This window comes from Nerophis ophidion, linkage group LG17 (genome assembly GCF_033978795.1).
Source record: "Nerophis ophidion isolate RoL-2023_Sa linkage group LG17, RoL_Noph_v1.0, whole genome shotgun sequence".
NCBI lineage: Eukaryota > Metazoa > Chordata > Actinopteri > Syngnathiformes > Syngnathidae > Nerophis > Nerophis ophidion.
Window position 1 is genome coordinate 15,600,529 of NC_084627.1, and position 19,127 is coordinate 15,619,655.

The following is a 19,127-nucleotide window of genomic DNA, read 5'->3' on the forward strand; positions in this document are numbered from 1 at the left end:
AGGGTCTCCTCCCCAACCCGGAGGTGGCATTCCACCCTTTTCCGGGCGAGAACCATGGACCCGGACTTGGAGGTGCTGATTCTCATTCCGGTCGCTTCACACTCGGCTGCGAACCGATCCAGTGAGAGCTGAAGATCCCGGTCAGATGAAGCCATCAGGACCACATCATCTGCAAAAACCAGAGACCTAATCCTGCGGTCACCAAACCGGAACCCCTCAACGCCTTGACTGCGCCTAGAAATTCTGTCCATTAAAGTTATGAACAGAATCGGTGACAAAGGACAGCCTTGGCGGAGTCCAACCCTCACTGGAAATGTGTTCGACTTACTGCCGGCAATGCGGACCAAGCTCTGGCACTGATCGTACAGGGAGCGGACCGCCACAATAAGACAGTCCGATACCCCATACTCTCTGAGCACTCCCCACAGGACTTCCCGAGGGACACGGTCGAATGCCTTCTCCAAGTCCACGAAGCACATGTAGACTGGTTGGGCAAACTCCCATGCACCCTCAAGAACCCTGCGGAGAGTATAGAGCTGGTCCACAGTTCCACGACCAGGACCAGATCTATGGTGGAAACCAAGTTAGCTTGAGCACTAGTACTACCCCAATTTGGCTGGCATAGACTCCAGCTCTTAGGTGACATACTAATCTGTGAAGGCAATTGACTCCGAGGTAATTGGGAATTATAATAGGAGCTCTATAATTCCAGACTGTTATGGTCCGATGCCCGGATCATTCCATATTCTTGTTTTTGTTCCATTTTTGTATCACATTATGTTGTTTGGACTTCCTTATTTCCTGTTTGCTTTGTCTTTATGGTAGCTTTATTAGTTTACCTGTCCCTTGTTTTCTACGCACACCTGTTTCTCGCGATTACTCCCTTATTTAAGCTTGCCCCTTTTGTTAGTTCATCCTCAGATCCTAGTTTGCTTTCACGCAACAGTTGATGACTTGCTTTTCATGATTATACTCGCTAGCCATCGCGCTACGTTTTGTTTTATTTTTCCCCTTTTTGTGCCTTTGTGCCAAGTTTAGAGTTTCTGTTCGTTTCCCAAGCTCCCATGCTAGCGTCATTTGTTTCCCTTATCTGCTTAGCACGAGTATTTTTGTTCCTAGCCTTTTTATTAGTTTAATAAATACTTTATTTCTTACCTTTCACTGTGTTCTTGCTCGACGCATCCACGGAGGAACAAATCCGGCATCGCATTGCCACACAAATCTCACACAGACGGCATAATAATCCATATAGAAAATTGACTACAAGCTCTTTAAGGCACTATGATGGGAGCATCCATGGTGGAAACCAAGCTAGTTTGAGCACTAGTACTGGGACTACTTTGGTGGGAATCTACATCAGAGTGGCTGGCATAGACTCCAGCTTTTTGGTGACATAATAATCCGTGTAGACGATCGACTCCTAGCTAATTTGGGGACTATCACTGGAGCACTATCATTCCAGACGACATAATATTCCATATAAAAATTGACTACTAGCTCGTTTAAGCACTATCACAGAAGCATTAATGGTGGAAACCAAGCTAGTGTGAGCACTAGTACTGGGGCTGCTTTGGTGGGAACCTACGTCAGTTTGGCTGGCATAGACTCCAGCTTTCAGGTGGCGTAGTAATCTGAGTAGAAAATTGACTGCTATCTTATTTGGGCACTATCATTGGAACAGTTTGAACATCAAATAGGGACGGCGTGGCGCAGTGGGAGAGTGGCCGTGCGCAACCCGAGGGTCCCTGGTTCAAATCCCACCTAGTACCAACCTCGTCACGTCCGTTGTGTCCTGAGCAAGACACTTCACCCTTGCTCCTGATGGGTGCTGGTTGGCGCCTTGCATGGCAGCTCCCTCCATCAGTGTGTGAATGTGTGTGTGAATGGGTAAATGTGGAAGTAGTGTCAAAGCGCTTTGAGTACCTTGAAGGTAGAAAAGCGCTATACAAGTACAACCCATTTAAATATGTTTTCTTTGTAGCATATTCAACTGAATATGGGTTGAAAATGATTTGCGAATTATGGTATTCCGATTATATACAAACCCTGTTTCCATATGAGTTGGGAAATTGTGTTAGATATAAATATAAACGGAATAAAATGATTTGTAAATCATTTTCAACCCATATTCATTTGAATATGCTATAAAGACAACATATTTGATGTTTAAACTGATAAACATTTTTTTTTATGCAAAAAATCATTAACTTTAGACTTTAATGCCAGCAACACGTTACAAAGAAGTTGGGAAAGGTGGCAATAAATACTGATAAAGTTGAGGAATGCTCATCAAACACTTATTTGGAACACCCCACAGGTGTGCAGGCTAATTGGGAACAGGTGGGTGCCATGATTTGTATAAAAACATCTTCCCAAAAAATGCTCAGTCTTTCACAAGGAAGGATGGGGCGAGGTACACCCCTTTGTCCACAACTGCGTGAGCAAATAGTCCAACAGTTTAAGAACAATTTTTCTCAAAGTGCAATTGCAAGAAATTTAGGGATTTCAACATCTACAGTCCATAATATAATCAAAAGGTTCAGCGAATATGGAAAAATCACTCCACGTAAGCGGCATGGCCGGAAACCAACATTGAATGACCGTGACTTTCGATCCCTCAGACGGCCCTGTATCAAAAACTGACATCAATCTCTAAAGGATATCACCACATGTGCTCAGGAACACTTCTGAAAACCACTGTCACTAAATACAGTTGGTCGCTACATCTGTAAGTGCAAGTTAAAGCTCTACTATGCAAAGCGAAAGCCATTTATCAACAACATCCAGAAACGCCACCGGCTTCTCAGAGCCCGAAAGCATCTTAGATGGACTGATGCAAAGTTGAAAAGTGTTCTGTGGTCTGACGAGTCCACATTTCATATTGTTTTTGGAAATATTCGACATCGGGTCATCCGGACCAAAGGAGATGCGAACCATCCAGACTGTTATCGACGCAAAGTTCAAAAGCTAGCATCTGTGATGGTATGGGGGTGCATTTATGCCCAAAGCATGGGTAACTTACACATCTGTAAAGGCACTATTAATGCTGAAAGGTACATGCAGCTTTTGGAACAACATATGCTGCCATCTAAGCGCCGTCTTTTTCATGGACGCCCCTGCTTATTTCAGTAAGACAATGCCAAGCCACATTTAGCTTGTGTTACAACACCGTGGCTTCGTAAAAAAAGAGTGTGGGTAGCTTCCTGGCCCGCCTGCAGTCCATAACTGTCCCCCAATGAAAATGTGTGGCGCATTATGAAGCGTAAAATACAACAGCGGAGACCCCGGACTGTTGAACGACTGAAGCTCGACATAAAACAAGAATGGGAAATAATTCCACTTTCAAATCTTCCTCAGTTCCTAAACGTTTATTGAGTGTTGTTAAAAGAAAAGGTGATGCAACACAGTGGTGAACATGCCCTTTCCCAACTACTTTGGCACATGTTACAGCCGAAGTTTATGAGTTTGAACATCCAATATCTTGTTTTTGTAGCATATTCAACTGAATATGGGTTGAAAAGGATTTACAAATACTTGCGTTCCGTTTATATTTACATCTAACACAATTTCCCAACTCATATGGAAACGGGGTTTATAAATTAGCTGGGATAGGCTCCAGCTTCCTGTTCACTGGATGATTAAACAGTGTCTGACGGAGCACACGTTGAGGCACATCGCACGCATACTTTTTGGGTAAACATATCAGACGTAAAGAGATAAATGACGCTTTATTACGGCAGACACTCACATGGGTTGCATGTGTTGCATCGGCAGTCACCGAACAGGGTCGGAGTTTATTTATTTTGAGTGAACCTGATACTGTTATGCTGCGTTATGCGGTGTCATGTGCTGGGATCAAGATGAAAGCTTTCAAATTAATGACTGCAGAGAAAGCAAGGGGGTTATATTGCAAAAGAACTCGTGTGACGTTTACGTCTGGACACTCTTAAAAGCAACACGGATTGACAAATTCATGTTAGAAATGTTGATTTCCCTCTATTTAGTCTGGGTTGGGGGGGGGAGGTTTGGAATGATAAAACTTTCCCAGCTTTGTTGGGAGATGTGTTGGCATAGCTATAAATCTAAGCATTCCTGTTGTGTAACATGTTTAATAGAAGAGGATGAAAACACTTGAGGTTTTGGATGACAGTCGGCATTTCGCTCTCATCCCTGCAAATAGCATACCGCAAGCCAGATAATTTGCAAGAATCGCAGCAACAATGCTACCTCGGTTTTCGTTATTAATGCGGTCCAGATAATACGAAAATGATGTCGATCCAATTCATTGTTTGCGGACACCCAAAAAATGTTAACAGGAAACACTTGTTATGAGGAATAATTATAGTTTTACATGCGGAAAACAAGGGACAGAAACAGGCAGTTAAATGGATTAAGGACTACTTAACCAGGTTTACTTCTTTTGGAGAGTCTTGACTAACTATAGCAGTGCGGTGCGTTCAATGACATCCTGGAAACACAACTTCTCGTTGACTTTGATTAGACTTTTACTGTATGCTCCAATAGTAATAATAATAATAATAATAATACATTTTATTTAGAACATCACTTCTCTGTGCACTCAAAGACGCTTTACAGGATGAAATTATTAAAATATAAAACAGTATCTAACTCTTACTTTGTAGCCATATATTCATTTGAAAAAAAAAAGCACAAAGACTGAAGATTGGATTATAAATATTTGAAAATAATTTACTTGATTTTCTTCATTCTTGAAACCTTTTTTTTATTTGTTCTGTTTTGATGGGGATTGCAACTTTGTCGAACTCAAGGCCCCGCCACAATATTTTAGCTGGCCTGCAAAAGCCTGGAATTAATATGCCTTAATAAAATGCTTGATATTTTCTTATTAAATATATAGTTTTTTCCCTTTTGACATAAAAAAACATGTACTGCATGCAATTGCATATCCTTGAAAATTTTAAATTACCAAAATATTTTATGATCATGTTTTCCAAAAGTAATTTTTGTTAAAATAAAGATAAACACCGTACTTAAATATCTGTTTGACTTATGATTTCAAAACAAATAATCAATCAAATTGTTGACTGTAAAATTCACAATAGATTTTACGGTTAAATTCCGAGTTGGTTTTTTTTGCGTAAAATCAACTTTTTACTGTTTTTTTTTCTTTTGTACAGTAAGACACTAAAACATTAAAAAACAAACAAAAAAAAAACATTACAACAAAAAGATTCCATGTTAAAAAACAAAAAACTGGCAGCTTTTCTGCTTGAATTTTACCGCTAAAACTGTCACACCTATGGATCATGTTTTGTTTTGTCATGTTATGTTTTGATTTTGGACATTCAGTCCCGTTTTGCACTTCCTGCTTTTGTTTGTTCCCATGCCAACTCATTAGTTTTCACCTATTACGTCCCTGTTCTCAGCCTCACACCTGTTTTCACTAATGATCATAGCTATTTAAGTCACTCTTTTTCTTGTCTTCGTCCTGGGATCTTCACACTCGCACACACGCTACCCATGCTGCACCTCCTTCACGCCCTCGTTTATCTGCTTCATGCCTTGCTACCCTGTTCATTTTGTCCAAGTAAGTCTTTGTTTATAGTTCATAGCCAATTGTTTTTGTGCAAAGTCCTTTAGTTTATGTTTATCCTTTCATGCCATCGAGCAGGTGTTTTTGTTTCACATTTGTACTGTGTAGCCAAGTTTTGTCCCTCCATTGTGAGCGCTTTTTGTTGTTTGTTTGTTTATTAAATAATGTCATGTACTCACGTCCACGCCTCGCTCGTGCTGATCCTCATCCGCATCATAGAAACAATCCATGTCCAAGCCAAGTTGTGACAAAAACAGTGGTATTGTTTCTCCATTCCATTCCATTCCATTTATTCTATTGTTTTATGTGCTGTAAAACAATAGTATTTAAAGTTTTTTTTTTTTTTTTTTCAGCTTATGTAAAAAATAGGATTGTTAATGTATTAGATATATACTGTACATGGTTATACATTGCTAAAAATAGCCCTCTGAGGGCAACCATAACTGCGATGTGGCACTTAATGAAAACTAGTTTGACACCCCTGATCCATGTTAAGTCATCTGGGATAGGCTCTACCTTCTGAGTCACAGGAAGTCAGTATATTAAAAATGCACTGGCAATTAATTTGGTTTTGGTCTGGTTGGAAACTTATATACAGAATGTTCAACACTTGCACCAGAACCGCCTGGTGTAAACCCTACTTAAGTTTTCTAGGATGGGTTCCAGTTTGATCACTAGCACTGGAGCTGTTTTGGCAATAACTTATCTATTTATGCCACCAGTACCATAACTGCCTGGTGGAAACCTCTTAAATCAACTGGGGTAGGCTCCATTCTAATACAATCTGAAAATAAATGTTATTGGTAGATTATGTAGTCTGGGCAAGATCGGTAAGTATATGATTGAAACCTAGCGAGTATGAGCACTAGCACTAGCACTACTTTTGTTGAGAGCTATTTTAAATCATCTGGGATAGGCTCTTGCATCCAAATCAGAATATAATCTATCTACAAAACCAGTTTTCATATGAGTCGGGAAATTGTGTTAGATGTAAATGTAAACGGAATACAACAATTTGCAAATCCTTTTCAACCCATATTCAGTTGAATGCACTACAAAGACAAGATATTTGATGTCCAAACTCATAAATGTGTTTTTTTTTTTTTTGCAAATGATAATTAACTTAGAATTTCATGGCTGCAACACGTGCAAAAGTAGTTGGGAAAGGGCATGTTCACCACTGTGTTACATCACCTTTTCTTTTAACAACACTCAATAAACGTTTGGGAACTGAAGAAAGTAATTGTTTAAGCTTTGAAAGTGGAATTATTTCCCATTCTTGTTTTAAGTCGAGCTTCAGTCGTTCAACAGTCCGGGGTCTCCACTGTCGTATTTTACGCTTCATAATGCGCCACACATTTTCGATGGGAGACAGGTCTGGACTGCAGGCGGGCCAGTAAAGTACACGCACTTTTTTTTTACGAAGCCATGCTGTTGTAACACGTGCTAAATGTGGCTTGGCATTGTCTTGCTGAAATAAGCAGCGGCGTCCATGAAAAAGACGGCGCTTTGATGGCAGCATATGTTGTTCCAAAACCTGAATGTACCTTTCAGCATTAATGGTGCCTTCACAGATGTGTAAGTTACCCATGCCTTGGGCACTGATACACCCCCATACCATCACTGATGCTGGCTTTTGAACTTTGCGTCGATAACAGTCTGGATGATTCGCTTCCCCTTTGGTCCAGATGACACAATGTCGAATATTTCCAAAAACAATTTGAAATGTGGACTCGTCAGACCACAGCACACTTTTCCACTTTGCATCAGTCCATCTTAGATGTTCTCGGGCCCAGGGAAGCCGGCGGCATTTCTGGATGTTGTTCATAAATAGCTTTCGCTTTGCATAGTAGAGTTTTAACTTGCACTTACAGATGTAGTGACCAACTGTATTTAGTGACAGTGGTTTTCTGAAGTTTTCCTGAGCCCATGTGGTGATATCCTTTAGAGATTGATGTCGGTTTTTGATACAGTGCCGTCTGAGGGATCGAAGGTCACGGTCATTCAATGTTGGTTTCTGGCTATGCTGCTTACGTGGAGTGATTTTTCCAGATTCTCTGAACCTTTTGATGATATTATGGACCGTAGATGTTGAAATCCCTAAATTTCTTGCAATTGCACTTTGAGAAACATTGTTCTGAAACTGTTTCATTTTTTGCTCACCCGGTTGTACCTCGCCCCATCCTTTCTTGTGAAAGACTGAGCATTTTTTGGGAAGCTGTTTTTATACCCAATCATGGAACCCACCTGTTCCCAATTACCCTGCACACCTGTGGGATGTTCCAAATAAGTGTTTGATGAGCATTCCTCAAAATGTTTCAGTATTTATTGCCACCTTTCCCAAATTCTTTGTCACGTGTCGCTGGCATCAAATTCTAAAAAAAAGTTTATCAGTTTGAACATCAAATATGTTGTCTTTGTAGCATATTCAACTGAATATGGGTTGAAAATGATTTACAAATCATTGTATTCCGTTTATATTTACATTTAACACAATTTCCCAACTCATATGGAAACGGGGTTTGTAGAACATTGGTTGGTAAATAGCTTCATAAACTACCACTTGAACGTTTTTGGTGGAAACCTATCAGCATTCGTTTTTGACACTTGCACCCAAAATGCCTGGTGTAAAGAAACTTTAAATTAACTGGAATAGGTTCCAGCTTCCTAGTGACAGAACAATCCATCTATAAAACACAGTGGTAACTACTTTGGTCATGAGTCCTGGAACTATATTAATGAAAACCTATCTATGTATGACACAAATATCAAAACTGCCTGGTGGAAACATTTCCTAAGTCGACAGGGCTAGGTTCTAGCTTCCCAGTTACATAATGATACATACAGAAAACATGTTGTTAACTAGTTTAAAATCATCTGGGGTAGACTCCAACTTCTTAATGACAAAATAACCTGTAAAGTTGTGGACACTAGAACTGGATCTGCTTCTGCGGTATCCTTTCTAAACAGCGATTCTCAAAACTGTGCTATGTGGGCTCTCTCTATTGGTAAGACAAGTAATCACTTATTTAAATATTCTAACACAGTCTTACCGTTCAAACTGTGTGCAACATTACAGTAGCCAAACATTTTAAATAGACTTGTTTAATAAGACCTCTGCCTCGTTTTTAACAAATATGTAGGCCTACTACGCTACTGTATTTTAATGTTGGTCATGATGGCGGTACTTGGAGAGCCAAGTGTTTTCTGAGGTGGAGCTTGGTGTTAAAACGTTTGAGAACCACTGGTCTAGAAAATGAATTGGTCTCTCGTTAGACACAATAACAGGGGCCGGCAACCCAAAATGTTGAAAGAGCCATATTGGACCAAAAATACAAAAACAAATCCGTCTGGAGCCGCAAAAAAAATAAAAGCCATGTTACATACAGATAGTGTGTCATGAGATGTAAATTGAATTATGAGGACTTAAAGGGAACTAAATGAGTTCAAATATAGCTACAAATGAGGCATAATAATGCAATATGTACATACAGCTAGCCTAAATAGCATGTTAGCATCGATTAGCTTGCAGTCATGCTGTGACCAAATATGCCTGATTAGCACTCCACACAACTCAATAACATCAACAAAACTCCCCATTGTAGATTCATGCACAACGTTCAAAGTTTGGTGGACAAAATGAGACATTTCTAAAACACGTCTTAGAAAGTCAGAGAAAGTTACACATGTAAACAAACCACGGTGAGTTCAAGGACCGCCAAAATTAGTAGGACAAAACGCCAAATACTCGAATCAGTGAAGCATGTTTAATACAAAAAGTGTGCTTTATAACAATTAGGGAGGTTTGTGTCATGTTTGTCCTCCTCCAGAAACCATATTAAAACAAAAAATATGTTTTTTCCTCTCATCTTATGGGTGTGTATGAGAGCTGAACGATTATGGCAAAAATAACTACCACAACTATTTTGATCGATATTGTAATCACGACTAATTGCATGATTATTCATTATTTTGAGAACATTTGTATTTATTGTAGTACAAAAATTAACTTCAAACATAGTTGAAAAAAACCTAGATGGAAGATTGAGACGGATTGGGACGGCATGGCGCAGAGTGGCCGCGTGCAACCCGAGCGTCCCTGGTTCAATTCCCACCTAGTACCAACCTTGTCACGTCCGTTGTGTCCTGAGCAAGACACTTGACCCTTGCTCCTGATGGGTGCTGGTTGGCGCCTTGCATGGCAGCTCCCTCCATCAGTGTGTGAATGTGTGTGTGAATGGGTAAATGTGGAAGTAGTGTCAAAGCGCTTTGAGTACCTTGAAGGTAGAAAAGCGCTATACAAGTACAACCCAATTACATTTTTCCATGTATCTTTTTCCATTTTTCATTTATTTTTGAAAAAGCACCAGAGAGGCACTAGGGCGGCGCTAAAGAGCCGCGGACTGCCGACCCCCGGACTATAAGTAGGACAAATGAAAACAAGTTATACTACTAAAAGTTATGTTCTGCTCTACTGTTTGTATTTATTTGTTTTGTAGAAGTTTATTTTTTGAGTTAAGCACATTTAAAACCTCCCCTATATCCTTTCTCGTTGCATTTATTTGCATTTCACTACCAATCGCGCTCTTGAAGCTTGACGGTATGAGCTAACGTTGGTCGGAAGATGATAATTGTTCAATGCATCATGCCGACATGCTAAGAACAGGAAACAGCCACACTCCACCCCCACCTCACAAATAAATAGTGGCTAATCCATCAAAACAACCTTGATCGAAATATCATCCTTAGAACTTGTCTTGCAATTTCTCTCCTTGTGTGTGTGTGTTGTTGTTGTTGTTGTTGTTTCCCAGAAATTGACACACTTCCACACAAGCCGGCCCCTATTGTGCGAGGGCTGATCGTGCACTTGTTAGGATATCAGTTTTCCGGGGTGGCACGAAGGATACTTGAGCTGCTGAGTGGCCCGTGCGGCTTTTACTGACACACCGTAAGCTAAGACCGATTGTTCGGCGACGGTCTGATTAGCGCTGAGGTAAACATTTGCACATGACGTTGCGGGCATCAATCTGATGGGGCGTGCATCACTTCGACATTGAAATACTTGCCAGGTTGATTGATGGAAATAGATGTGACCTTCTAAGGACACTTACGCTACCTCATCAGTCTTGTGTCAGAAAGCATTCAAGATTAATGGGGCTCTTGCTTTAAAGAGAAGTCATCAGCTGGGATAACCCCAAAACCAGAGAAGTTGACACATTGTGTAAATAAATAAAGTATGTGCAGTGGGGCAAAAAAGTATATAGTCAGCCACCGATTGTGCAAAATCTCCCACTTAAAATGATGACCAAGGTTTGTAATTTTCATCATAGGTACACTTCAACTGTGAGAGACAGAATGTGAAAAAAAAATCCAGGAATTCACATTGTAGGAATTTTGAAAAATGTATATGTAAATTATGTTGGAAAATAAGTATTTGGTCAACCATTCAAAGCTCTCACTGATGGAAGGAGGTTTTAGCTCAAAATCTTACGATACATGGCCCCATTCATTCTTTCCTTAACACGGATCAATCGTCCTGTCCCCTTAGCAGAAAAACAGCCCCAATGCATGATGTTTCCACCCCCATGCTTCACAGTAGGTTTGGTGTTCTTGGGATGCAACTCAGTATTCTTCTTCCTCCAAACACGACGAGTTGAGTTTATACCAAAATGGATACGTGGATGATACAGCAGAGGATTGGGAGAATGTCATGTGGTCAGATGAAACCAAAATATAACTTTTTGGTATAAACTCAAAAGGTGCATTAACTAAAAGCTGTACTAAAAAGAGACGTTTTCAGATGTTTCTTAAAAGTTTCAACACAGTAAAGATCGCAAAGGGACGGGTGCAAACGGATCCAGAGTCTGGGAGCTATATAGCCTGGAAGGCCAGGTCTTCACAGGTATTAAAACGAGTTTTCGGGATCTTTAGAAGACCCTGGTCTGAAGACCGGAGGCTGCGACCTGACGTGTAGGGACAAAACGAATCAGTGATGTACTGAGGGGCCCAACCATGCAACGCACGGAATGTCAGGACTAAAATGTTAAACTCAACGCGGAATTTAACTGGGGGCCAATGAAGACTGGATAAAACAAGGGGCTATGGGCTGTTCTGGGTGCACCGGTCAAAAGTTAGGCAGCCGTAATTTGTACAGTCTGAAGTCTCTTTATTGTGACTTGTTGAAAAGGGCAAAGAGAGAATTGCAATAGTCCATACTGTCAAACAATGACTTGGACGTGGATTGTTTCTTTGAGGCAGAGGGAAGTTAGCACGAGCGAGACGTGAGCGTGAGTACATGTTTATTTTTTTTAAACTATAACTACTAAAAGACAAACAAAAAGCGCGGACGAGGGCGGAAGTACAACAACCGGGCTGTGAAACAAAAGACTACCATAAATGCTGCAAACTACAAACATGAAAAGAAAACACTTGCACTGTGGCATAAACAAACAAAACTTACATGGCATGAGCAGAAGGGAAACTGGGCATGGCTTGGAAAGGAGGAACATCAGGAATATGTGAAGTTGCCAGACTGAACACTTTGCAACTACCGGTTTAAATAATACCAATGATAATGATTAACAGGTGTGAGGCTGAGAGCAGGGACGTGACTAGGAGACCAGGTGATACTAATGGGTTGACATACCAGGAAGTGAAAAGACAGAACTGAATGTCCAAAAAAGCAAAACATAACATAACCAAACATGACAAAAACACAACATAATCCACAGGCGTGACACATACGAGACGAACTGAACTTGTGAATGATCATTTCGAGATACAATTTGGACAACAAATTTCTCACTTTAGAAATATTTAAGAGACGATAAAAACTGTTTTTGGTCAATTGATGACTGTGACCCTCCAAAGACATGACTGATCCAACACAACCCCAAGGTTTCTGAGGCTGATCAAGGGAGTCCTTGATCAGGGGGATCTAACACATAAAAAACACGGAATACAATGATTTGCAAATCCTTTTCAATCTATATTCAATTGAATAGACTGCAAAGATAAGATACTTAATCTTGGAAATGGAAAACGTTATGTTTTGCAACTATTAGCTCATTTGGAATTTGATGCCTGCAACATGTTTCAAAAAAGCTGGCAGAAAAGACTAAGAAAGTTGAGGACTGCTCATCAAACACTTATTTTGAACATCCCACGGGCGAACAGGCTTTTTGGAAACCAATCGGGTGCCATGATTGGATATAAATGCGGCTACCATGAAATGCGCAGTCATACACAAACAAGGATGCGGCGAGGGGTCACCACTTTGTGAAGAAATGCGTCAGCAAATTGTCTTTTCAATTGAATATTAGTTGAAAATGATTGGCAAATCATTGTATTCTATTTTTATTTACGGATAACGCAAAGTGCCAACTTAATTGGTTTTGGGTTTTGTAAAAAAAAACTATTTGTAACTACTTCAGGCACTATCATTCAAAATACTTTTTTGGAAACCTAGCCAGTTTGGGAACTGGCAGAAAACCTGCTCTTTGGCAAACCTATTTAAAGTAATGTGGGACTGGAATAGGCTCCAGCTTCTGAGTGACATACTGATTTGTACAGATAATAGATTGTGACCTAGTTTGGGCACTAAGACCAGAACCTTTCTAGTATCAAACTTGAACTATTCTGGCAGACACATATCTTCACTGAGCTGGGATAAGCTCCAGCTTCCTGGTGACAGGATACAACATGTTTTGCATTGACACAGCAGGAGGGATAGCAATACTTATATTACAGACGGAATTGTGTACTAAATTGCAATCTCTCCTGTCCTTTGCAGTCTGACTCCTTGGTGACCATCACCTGTGCAAACGGCAAATGGAACAAGCAGGTGTCATGCGAGCCCGTCGACTGCGGCCTGCCCGATAAATACCACGTCCACCCGGCCCGTTTCAACTTCCCCGAGGGCACCACCTACGGCAGGAAGAGCACTTTCCAGTGTCGTGAACCTGCCCAGCTTGTAGGTGAGCTGACTACCTTTGTTGTTGTGTACACTAAATTGCCAAAAGTATTTGGCCACCTGCCTTGACTCACATATGAACTTGAAACCCCATCCCATTCCTAATCCATAGGGTTCAATATGATTTTGGTCAACCTTTTGCAGCTACTACAGCTACAACTCTTCGGGGAAGGCTGTCCATAAGGTTGCGGAGTGTTTTTATAGAAATCTTCGACCATTCTTCTAAAAGCGCATTGGCGAAGTCACACACTGATGTTGGTCGAGAAGGCCTGGCACTCAGTGTCCGGTTTAATACATCCCAAAGATGTTCTATCGGGTTCAGGTCAGGACTCTGTGCAGGCCAGTCAAGTTCATCCACTGGTGGAAGAGGATTTGCCCGCTCCAAACTGTTCTCACAAGGTTGGGAGAATGGAATTGTTCGAAATGTTTTGGTATTGTTGTGTTTCGACTTCACGGTGGGAGAGGGGTTAGTGCGTCTGCCTCACAATACGAAGGTCCTGCAGTCTTGGGTTCAATCCCAGGCTCGGGATCTTTCCGTGTGGAGTTTGCATGTTCTCCCTGTGAATGCGTGGGTTCTCTCCGGGTACTCCGGCATTCTCCCACTTCCAAAGACATGCACCTGGGGATAGGTTGATTGGCAACACTAAATTGGCCCTAATGTGTGAATGTGAGTGTGAATGTTGTTTGTCTATCTGTGTTGGCCCTGTGATGAGGTGGCGATTTGTCCAGGGTGTACCCCGCCTTACACCCGATTGTAGCTGAGATAGGCACCAACGCCCCCCGTGACCCCAAAAGGGAATAAGCGGTAGAAAATGGATAGATGGATGTGTTTCAACCCGGTCTTCTTCTGCCGGTCACCCCCCAGAGTTCGTTGGATGACACATAAGCTGGTTTTAAATGAATCCTGAGACAGGGTAGCTTATCTTGATATTTTATTACCAAAGCTTTGGGAGACCAATCTAGATACAACAACCTTTCAATCACATTGCCCAAACTGATCTAACATCCAAACGGGAAGAGACTACTTCTTGAATCCGCAAACAGCCCCCACCCTCCCCAGATGGGACGTACAGGTTCCTTGTTCAGCTAAAGATAAGCATTCAAAGTTCCTTTCATTGGAACTATGGGCCAAAGCCCAACTCCTGAAAAACAACTACACCAAATTCCACACTCTGCACAATGCAGTTTGAAATGTACCACTCTCCTGGCAACCTCCAAACCCAGACTTGTCCATCAGATTGCCAGATGGAAAAGCGTTTTTTGCACAGGTGGCATCCTATGACAGTTCCACGCTAAAAATCACTGAGCTCCTGAGAGCGGCCCATTCTTTTACAATTTTTTGTAGAAACAGTCTCCATTCCCAAGTGCCTTATTTCATACACCTGTGGCCGAGCCAAGTGATTAGGACACCTGATTCTGATCATTTGGTAGGGTGGCCAAATACTTTGGGCAACATAGTGTATGTGTGGGAGTGTGCGTGTGGGTGTGGGCGAGGGCGGCAAGGGGGTGTGCTTCTATGCACGTATTGATGTTTATTTTCAGGGCTTGCCCTCAAAATACCTCGCAAGGTTTGCTGAAAACTGCACCGACTTAAGTGCCTTGTGGGAGAAATCCCATGTCTCTTCTTACATTGTTGTCATATTTAAACTTTAATGCACATTAGGATCCTGGTAAGTTATGCATTTTTTAGCATGGCATCGGGAGGGGGATACAGCGCAAGATGACATGACTTTTACAGGCTATTTAACAACCCAGCGCTCCTTCAATTTCTTTTTATAGCTGACGGACGTTTATGAACTTCTGTTTTACGGGTCTTCGTCAGGTACGAACAACACTCTGACCTGCCTGGAAGACGGTCTGTGGTCCTTCCCTGAGGCTCTCTGCGAGTTGCGCTGCCCGGCTCCTCCGCCGGTGCCCCATGCCGTGCTGCAGACAAAGCGTTGCAACGAGACGGGCCTCAAAGTGGGAACGCTGTGCAAGTACAAGTGCAGGCCCGGCTACCACGTGACCAATAAACCCAAGAGGTAAACCAGTTGACGGCTTACTTATTTGTTATTTCCCGCAGTACAAGTCTTTATTGCTCTCTTCAGGCGTGCGTTCAAGCGCCAGTGCACAGAAGACGGCAGCTGGCTGGAGGGTGCGTGTGAGCCGGTCACCTGTGACCCGCCGCCCCCCATCTTCCACGGCTCCTACCACTGCACCGACGGCTTCCGCTTCGACAGCGTTTGCCGCCTCAATTGCTCAACCGATGCCGCCGGTAATAGCGCCAATGCCGTCACAGGAGGCTCCGCCCACACGGTGAGGCTGCTGCACGCTCCATGCAAGCAGGTCTGTCCCTCTCTTTCCTCTCTTTTCCCTTGTTTTTATGTGGGTCGTGTCTGCTGTATGTCGTTTGTGGACTTTACCTCTATCCCATCCTTCTTTTTCTGTTTTGTGCTTTTCAAGGTTAAAAAAATTACCTATACTAAAAAAAACATACATGTAAAGTAAAATTGGATATTTATAAAAAAATGATAATGAAGTATACTAACAGTATAACTCAATATAAAATATATATTTTGAATATACTATACTGAATGAATATTTGTGATACTTTTAAGCATTCACACTATACAAACACAGACAATAAAATACAGAAAATATAATAAAAGTATACATTCATTGAAATTACAATATTTAATTAATATATACAAAAATAATGATATAGATTTAATAAAAATAAGAAGCCTAACATATTCTTACAAATAAAATAAAACAAAATACACATTTTTGGGAAATCCAATACAAATTAAGTAATTGTAAAAAAAAAGCTACACCTTAAAAAAAAAAAAAAAAAAATATATATATATATATATATATATATATATATATATATATATATATATATATATATATATATTATTGTAAGATACGTTACGTCATCAAATAATATACTGTACTCACAAAAGTAAAATTATAGGTAAAAGTATAATCAAAATTAAAATCAAAATCAGAAATACTTTAATAATCCCAGAAGGAAAATTAAGAATAGGTATAATATATATAGTATATAATATCTATATTAGGTGAAAGTAAAATAATAAGAAATATATATTTCTTTTAAATAAAAGAATGTGCCATAAATTAAAATAATAAAGAATACATCTACATAAAAAAATAATAAAAAAAACATGTGTATATCGAGACAAAAAAACAACGGAGGAAAAAATATACTGACAAAACACAGTAAAAATGATTTTCCAAAAGTTTTAAAATGTTAATATAGTCCTCTATTAATCTAATCAATAATAGTAATTATATATATATATATATATATATATATATATATATATATATATATATATATATATATATATATATATATGTATATATAATTCAAATAACGTACAACACAATAAAATCAATTTAGCAGTATAAATTGCTAATTAATAATTATAAATAATATATAATCCATACAGTATAACAATACAGTGGTACTGAAAAGCATAATTTTAACATATACCAAATTTTACTTTAAGATAAGAAATATTCTTTGAAAAACAAAGAACTACAGTAGTCTTATGAAGAAATACAATAATAACGTCCAGCATTTCAAGTACTTGGAGAGCGGACTAATGCTTTGTGTTTATTAATGAAAAACCGGCAAAAGATACTTTATTTATACATAAAGAAAAAACTAGTAAGTAAAAAAAGGAAAAAACTAAAGAAAAATCCATCTTATTGGTCAAAATGTGTTTAAATGATGTATATTCTTTAACAACAATAAAACATTTTGGATAATTCTATCATTTCCTCTCCCTCAGAACAGTTTGGGATAGGTTCCATATCGTGCCAAGTTCCTAAAGCAAATTTGAGAGCTCTGACCTTTAACACCATCCTGTGGAATAAATGAAAAGAGAGGTGGCGACCATGTAAACATATCAGTGTTTTCCCGCTTTAAATAGTTCCATGAGAAGATCCTTACATACAAATTTAATGAGGCCTAACTTGCGCCGAAACAACCTGCCGGATGTTATCAGCTCCTCTTTACACGATGCTTTTAGGTTCCCCTGCTCCCTCAGCCCCCCTCAATTGGATGCCCCTTCTAATCAGATAGCTATTGATTGCCCCAACAGTCCAGGCTGGCCACACAGTTCTGAAATGTATACAGCTTTTAATCTGCTGGGCCTCTCAGGCCTCGTAGCTCGTGGACGCCTGATAAAAGTTGGATTGTATTTCCTTGTCTGTTTTTTTTTGCAACGGGATGCCTGCATAATGTGTCCTTGCTCGGACACTTTTGATGATACGTGTCGATGCACACGTGTTTTATCCACAGGGCTCCGGCTCCAACCTGATCCGCTGTAGGAAGGACGGAAACTGGACGGGGTCCTTCCGCCTGTGCCCCAACAGCAAAGGCCAGTGTTCTTTACCTCAAAACCTGCACTACAGCCTCCAGTACTCATGCAAGCGAGGACATGGCATCGGTGGGTATAATGTTTCATGTTCTGCTTATATATTGTTGATAGACTACAGAGTTAATGTGGTTGTGGCTTGTGCAGCCCTTTGAGACACTCGTAATTTAGGGCTACATAAGTCAACTTTGATTGATTGATTGATTATTTCGGTGGAGGCTCAGCAGCTTTAGAAAAATAAGTAAAAACATGTAAGAACAAGGATGGGGCGAGCGTCACCAGTTTGTGAACGCATGTGATTAAGAACATTTCTCAACGAGCTATTGCAAGGAATTTAGGGATTTCACCATCTACGGCCGTCAAAATGTTCAAAGAATTTGGAGAAATCAGGCTGAAAACCAACATTGAATGCCCGTGACCTTCGATCCCTCATGCGGTAGTGCATCAAAAGCCGACATAAGTGTGTAAAGGGTATCACCACATGGGCTCAGGAAGACTTTCGAAAACTGCTGTCAGTAACTGCAGTTTGTCGATACATCTTCAAGTTCAAATTAAAACTCTGCTATGCAAAGTGAAAGCAATTTATCAACAACACCCGGAAACTCAGCAGCATTAGAAGAATAAATAAAAACATGTTTTTACAGTGGGCTTCACGGTGGCAGAGGGGTTAGTGCGTCTGCCTCACAATACGAAGCTCCTGCAGTCCTGGGTTCAAATCCAGGCTCGGGATCTTTCTGTGTGGAGTTTGCATGTTCTCCCCGTGAATGCTTGGGTTCCCTCCGGGTACTCCGGCTTCCTCCCACTTCCAAAGACATGCACCTGGGGATAGGTTGATTGGCAACACTAAATTGGCCCTAGTGTGTGAATGTGAGTGTGAATGTTGTCTGTCTATCTGTGTTGGCCCTGCGATGACGTGGCGACTTGTCCAGGGTGTACCCTGCCTTCCGCCCGATTGTAGCTGAGATAGGCGCCAGCGCCCCCCGCGACCCCGAAAGGGAATAAGCGGTAGGAAATGGATGGATGGATGTTTTTAAAGCCTATAAAGCAAACTTCAGATACCCTTAAGGCTTAGTAGCCACATGCATGGACATCACCTTTTAGCTCTTATTTCCAAAATTGTGTACACTACTGAATTGGGGTCTTATGGCCGCTTATGTGCACACGTATACTGCCATCTGGTGGTGTCAGA

At 40.6% G+C, this 19,127-nt stretch overlaps 1 protein-coding gene across 1 annotated transcript in view; it reads left to right on the forward strand.

The window, feature by feature from the left end:
• The window catches only part of pappaa (pregnancy-associated plasma protein A, pappalysin 1a), a 295,025-nt gene that overhangs the window by 226,696 nt on the left and 49,202 nt on the right, over positions 1-19,127 (forward strand). The window contains exons 15-18 of the mRNA XM_061876405.1: positions 13,368-13,551; positions 15,370-15,571; positions 15,638-15,875; positions 17,863-18,010. Of these exons, the coding sequence (XP_061732389.1) occupies positions 13,368-13,551; positions 15,370-15,571; positions 15,638-15,875; positions 17,863-18,010 (772 nt within the window). The remainder of the gene's footprint in view (positions 1-13,367; positions 13,552-15,369; positions 15,572-15,637; positions 15,876-17,862; positions 18,011-19,127) is intronic.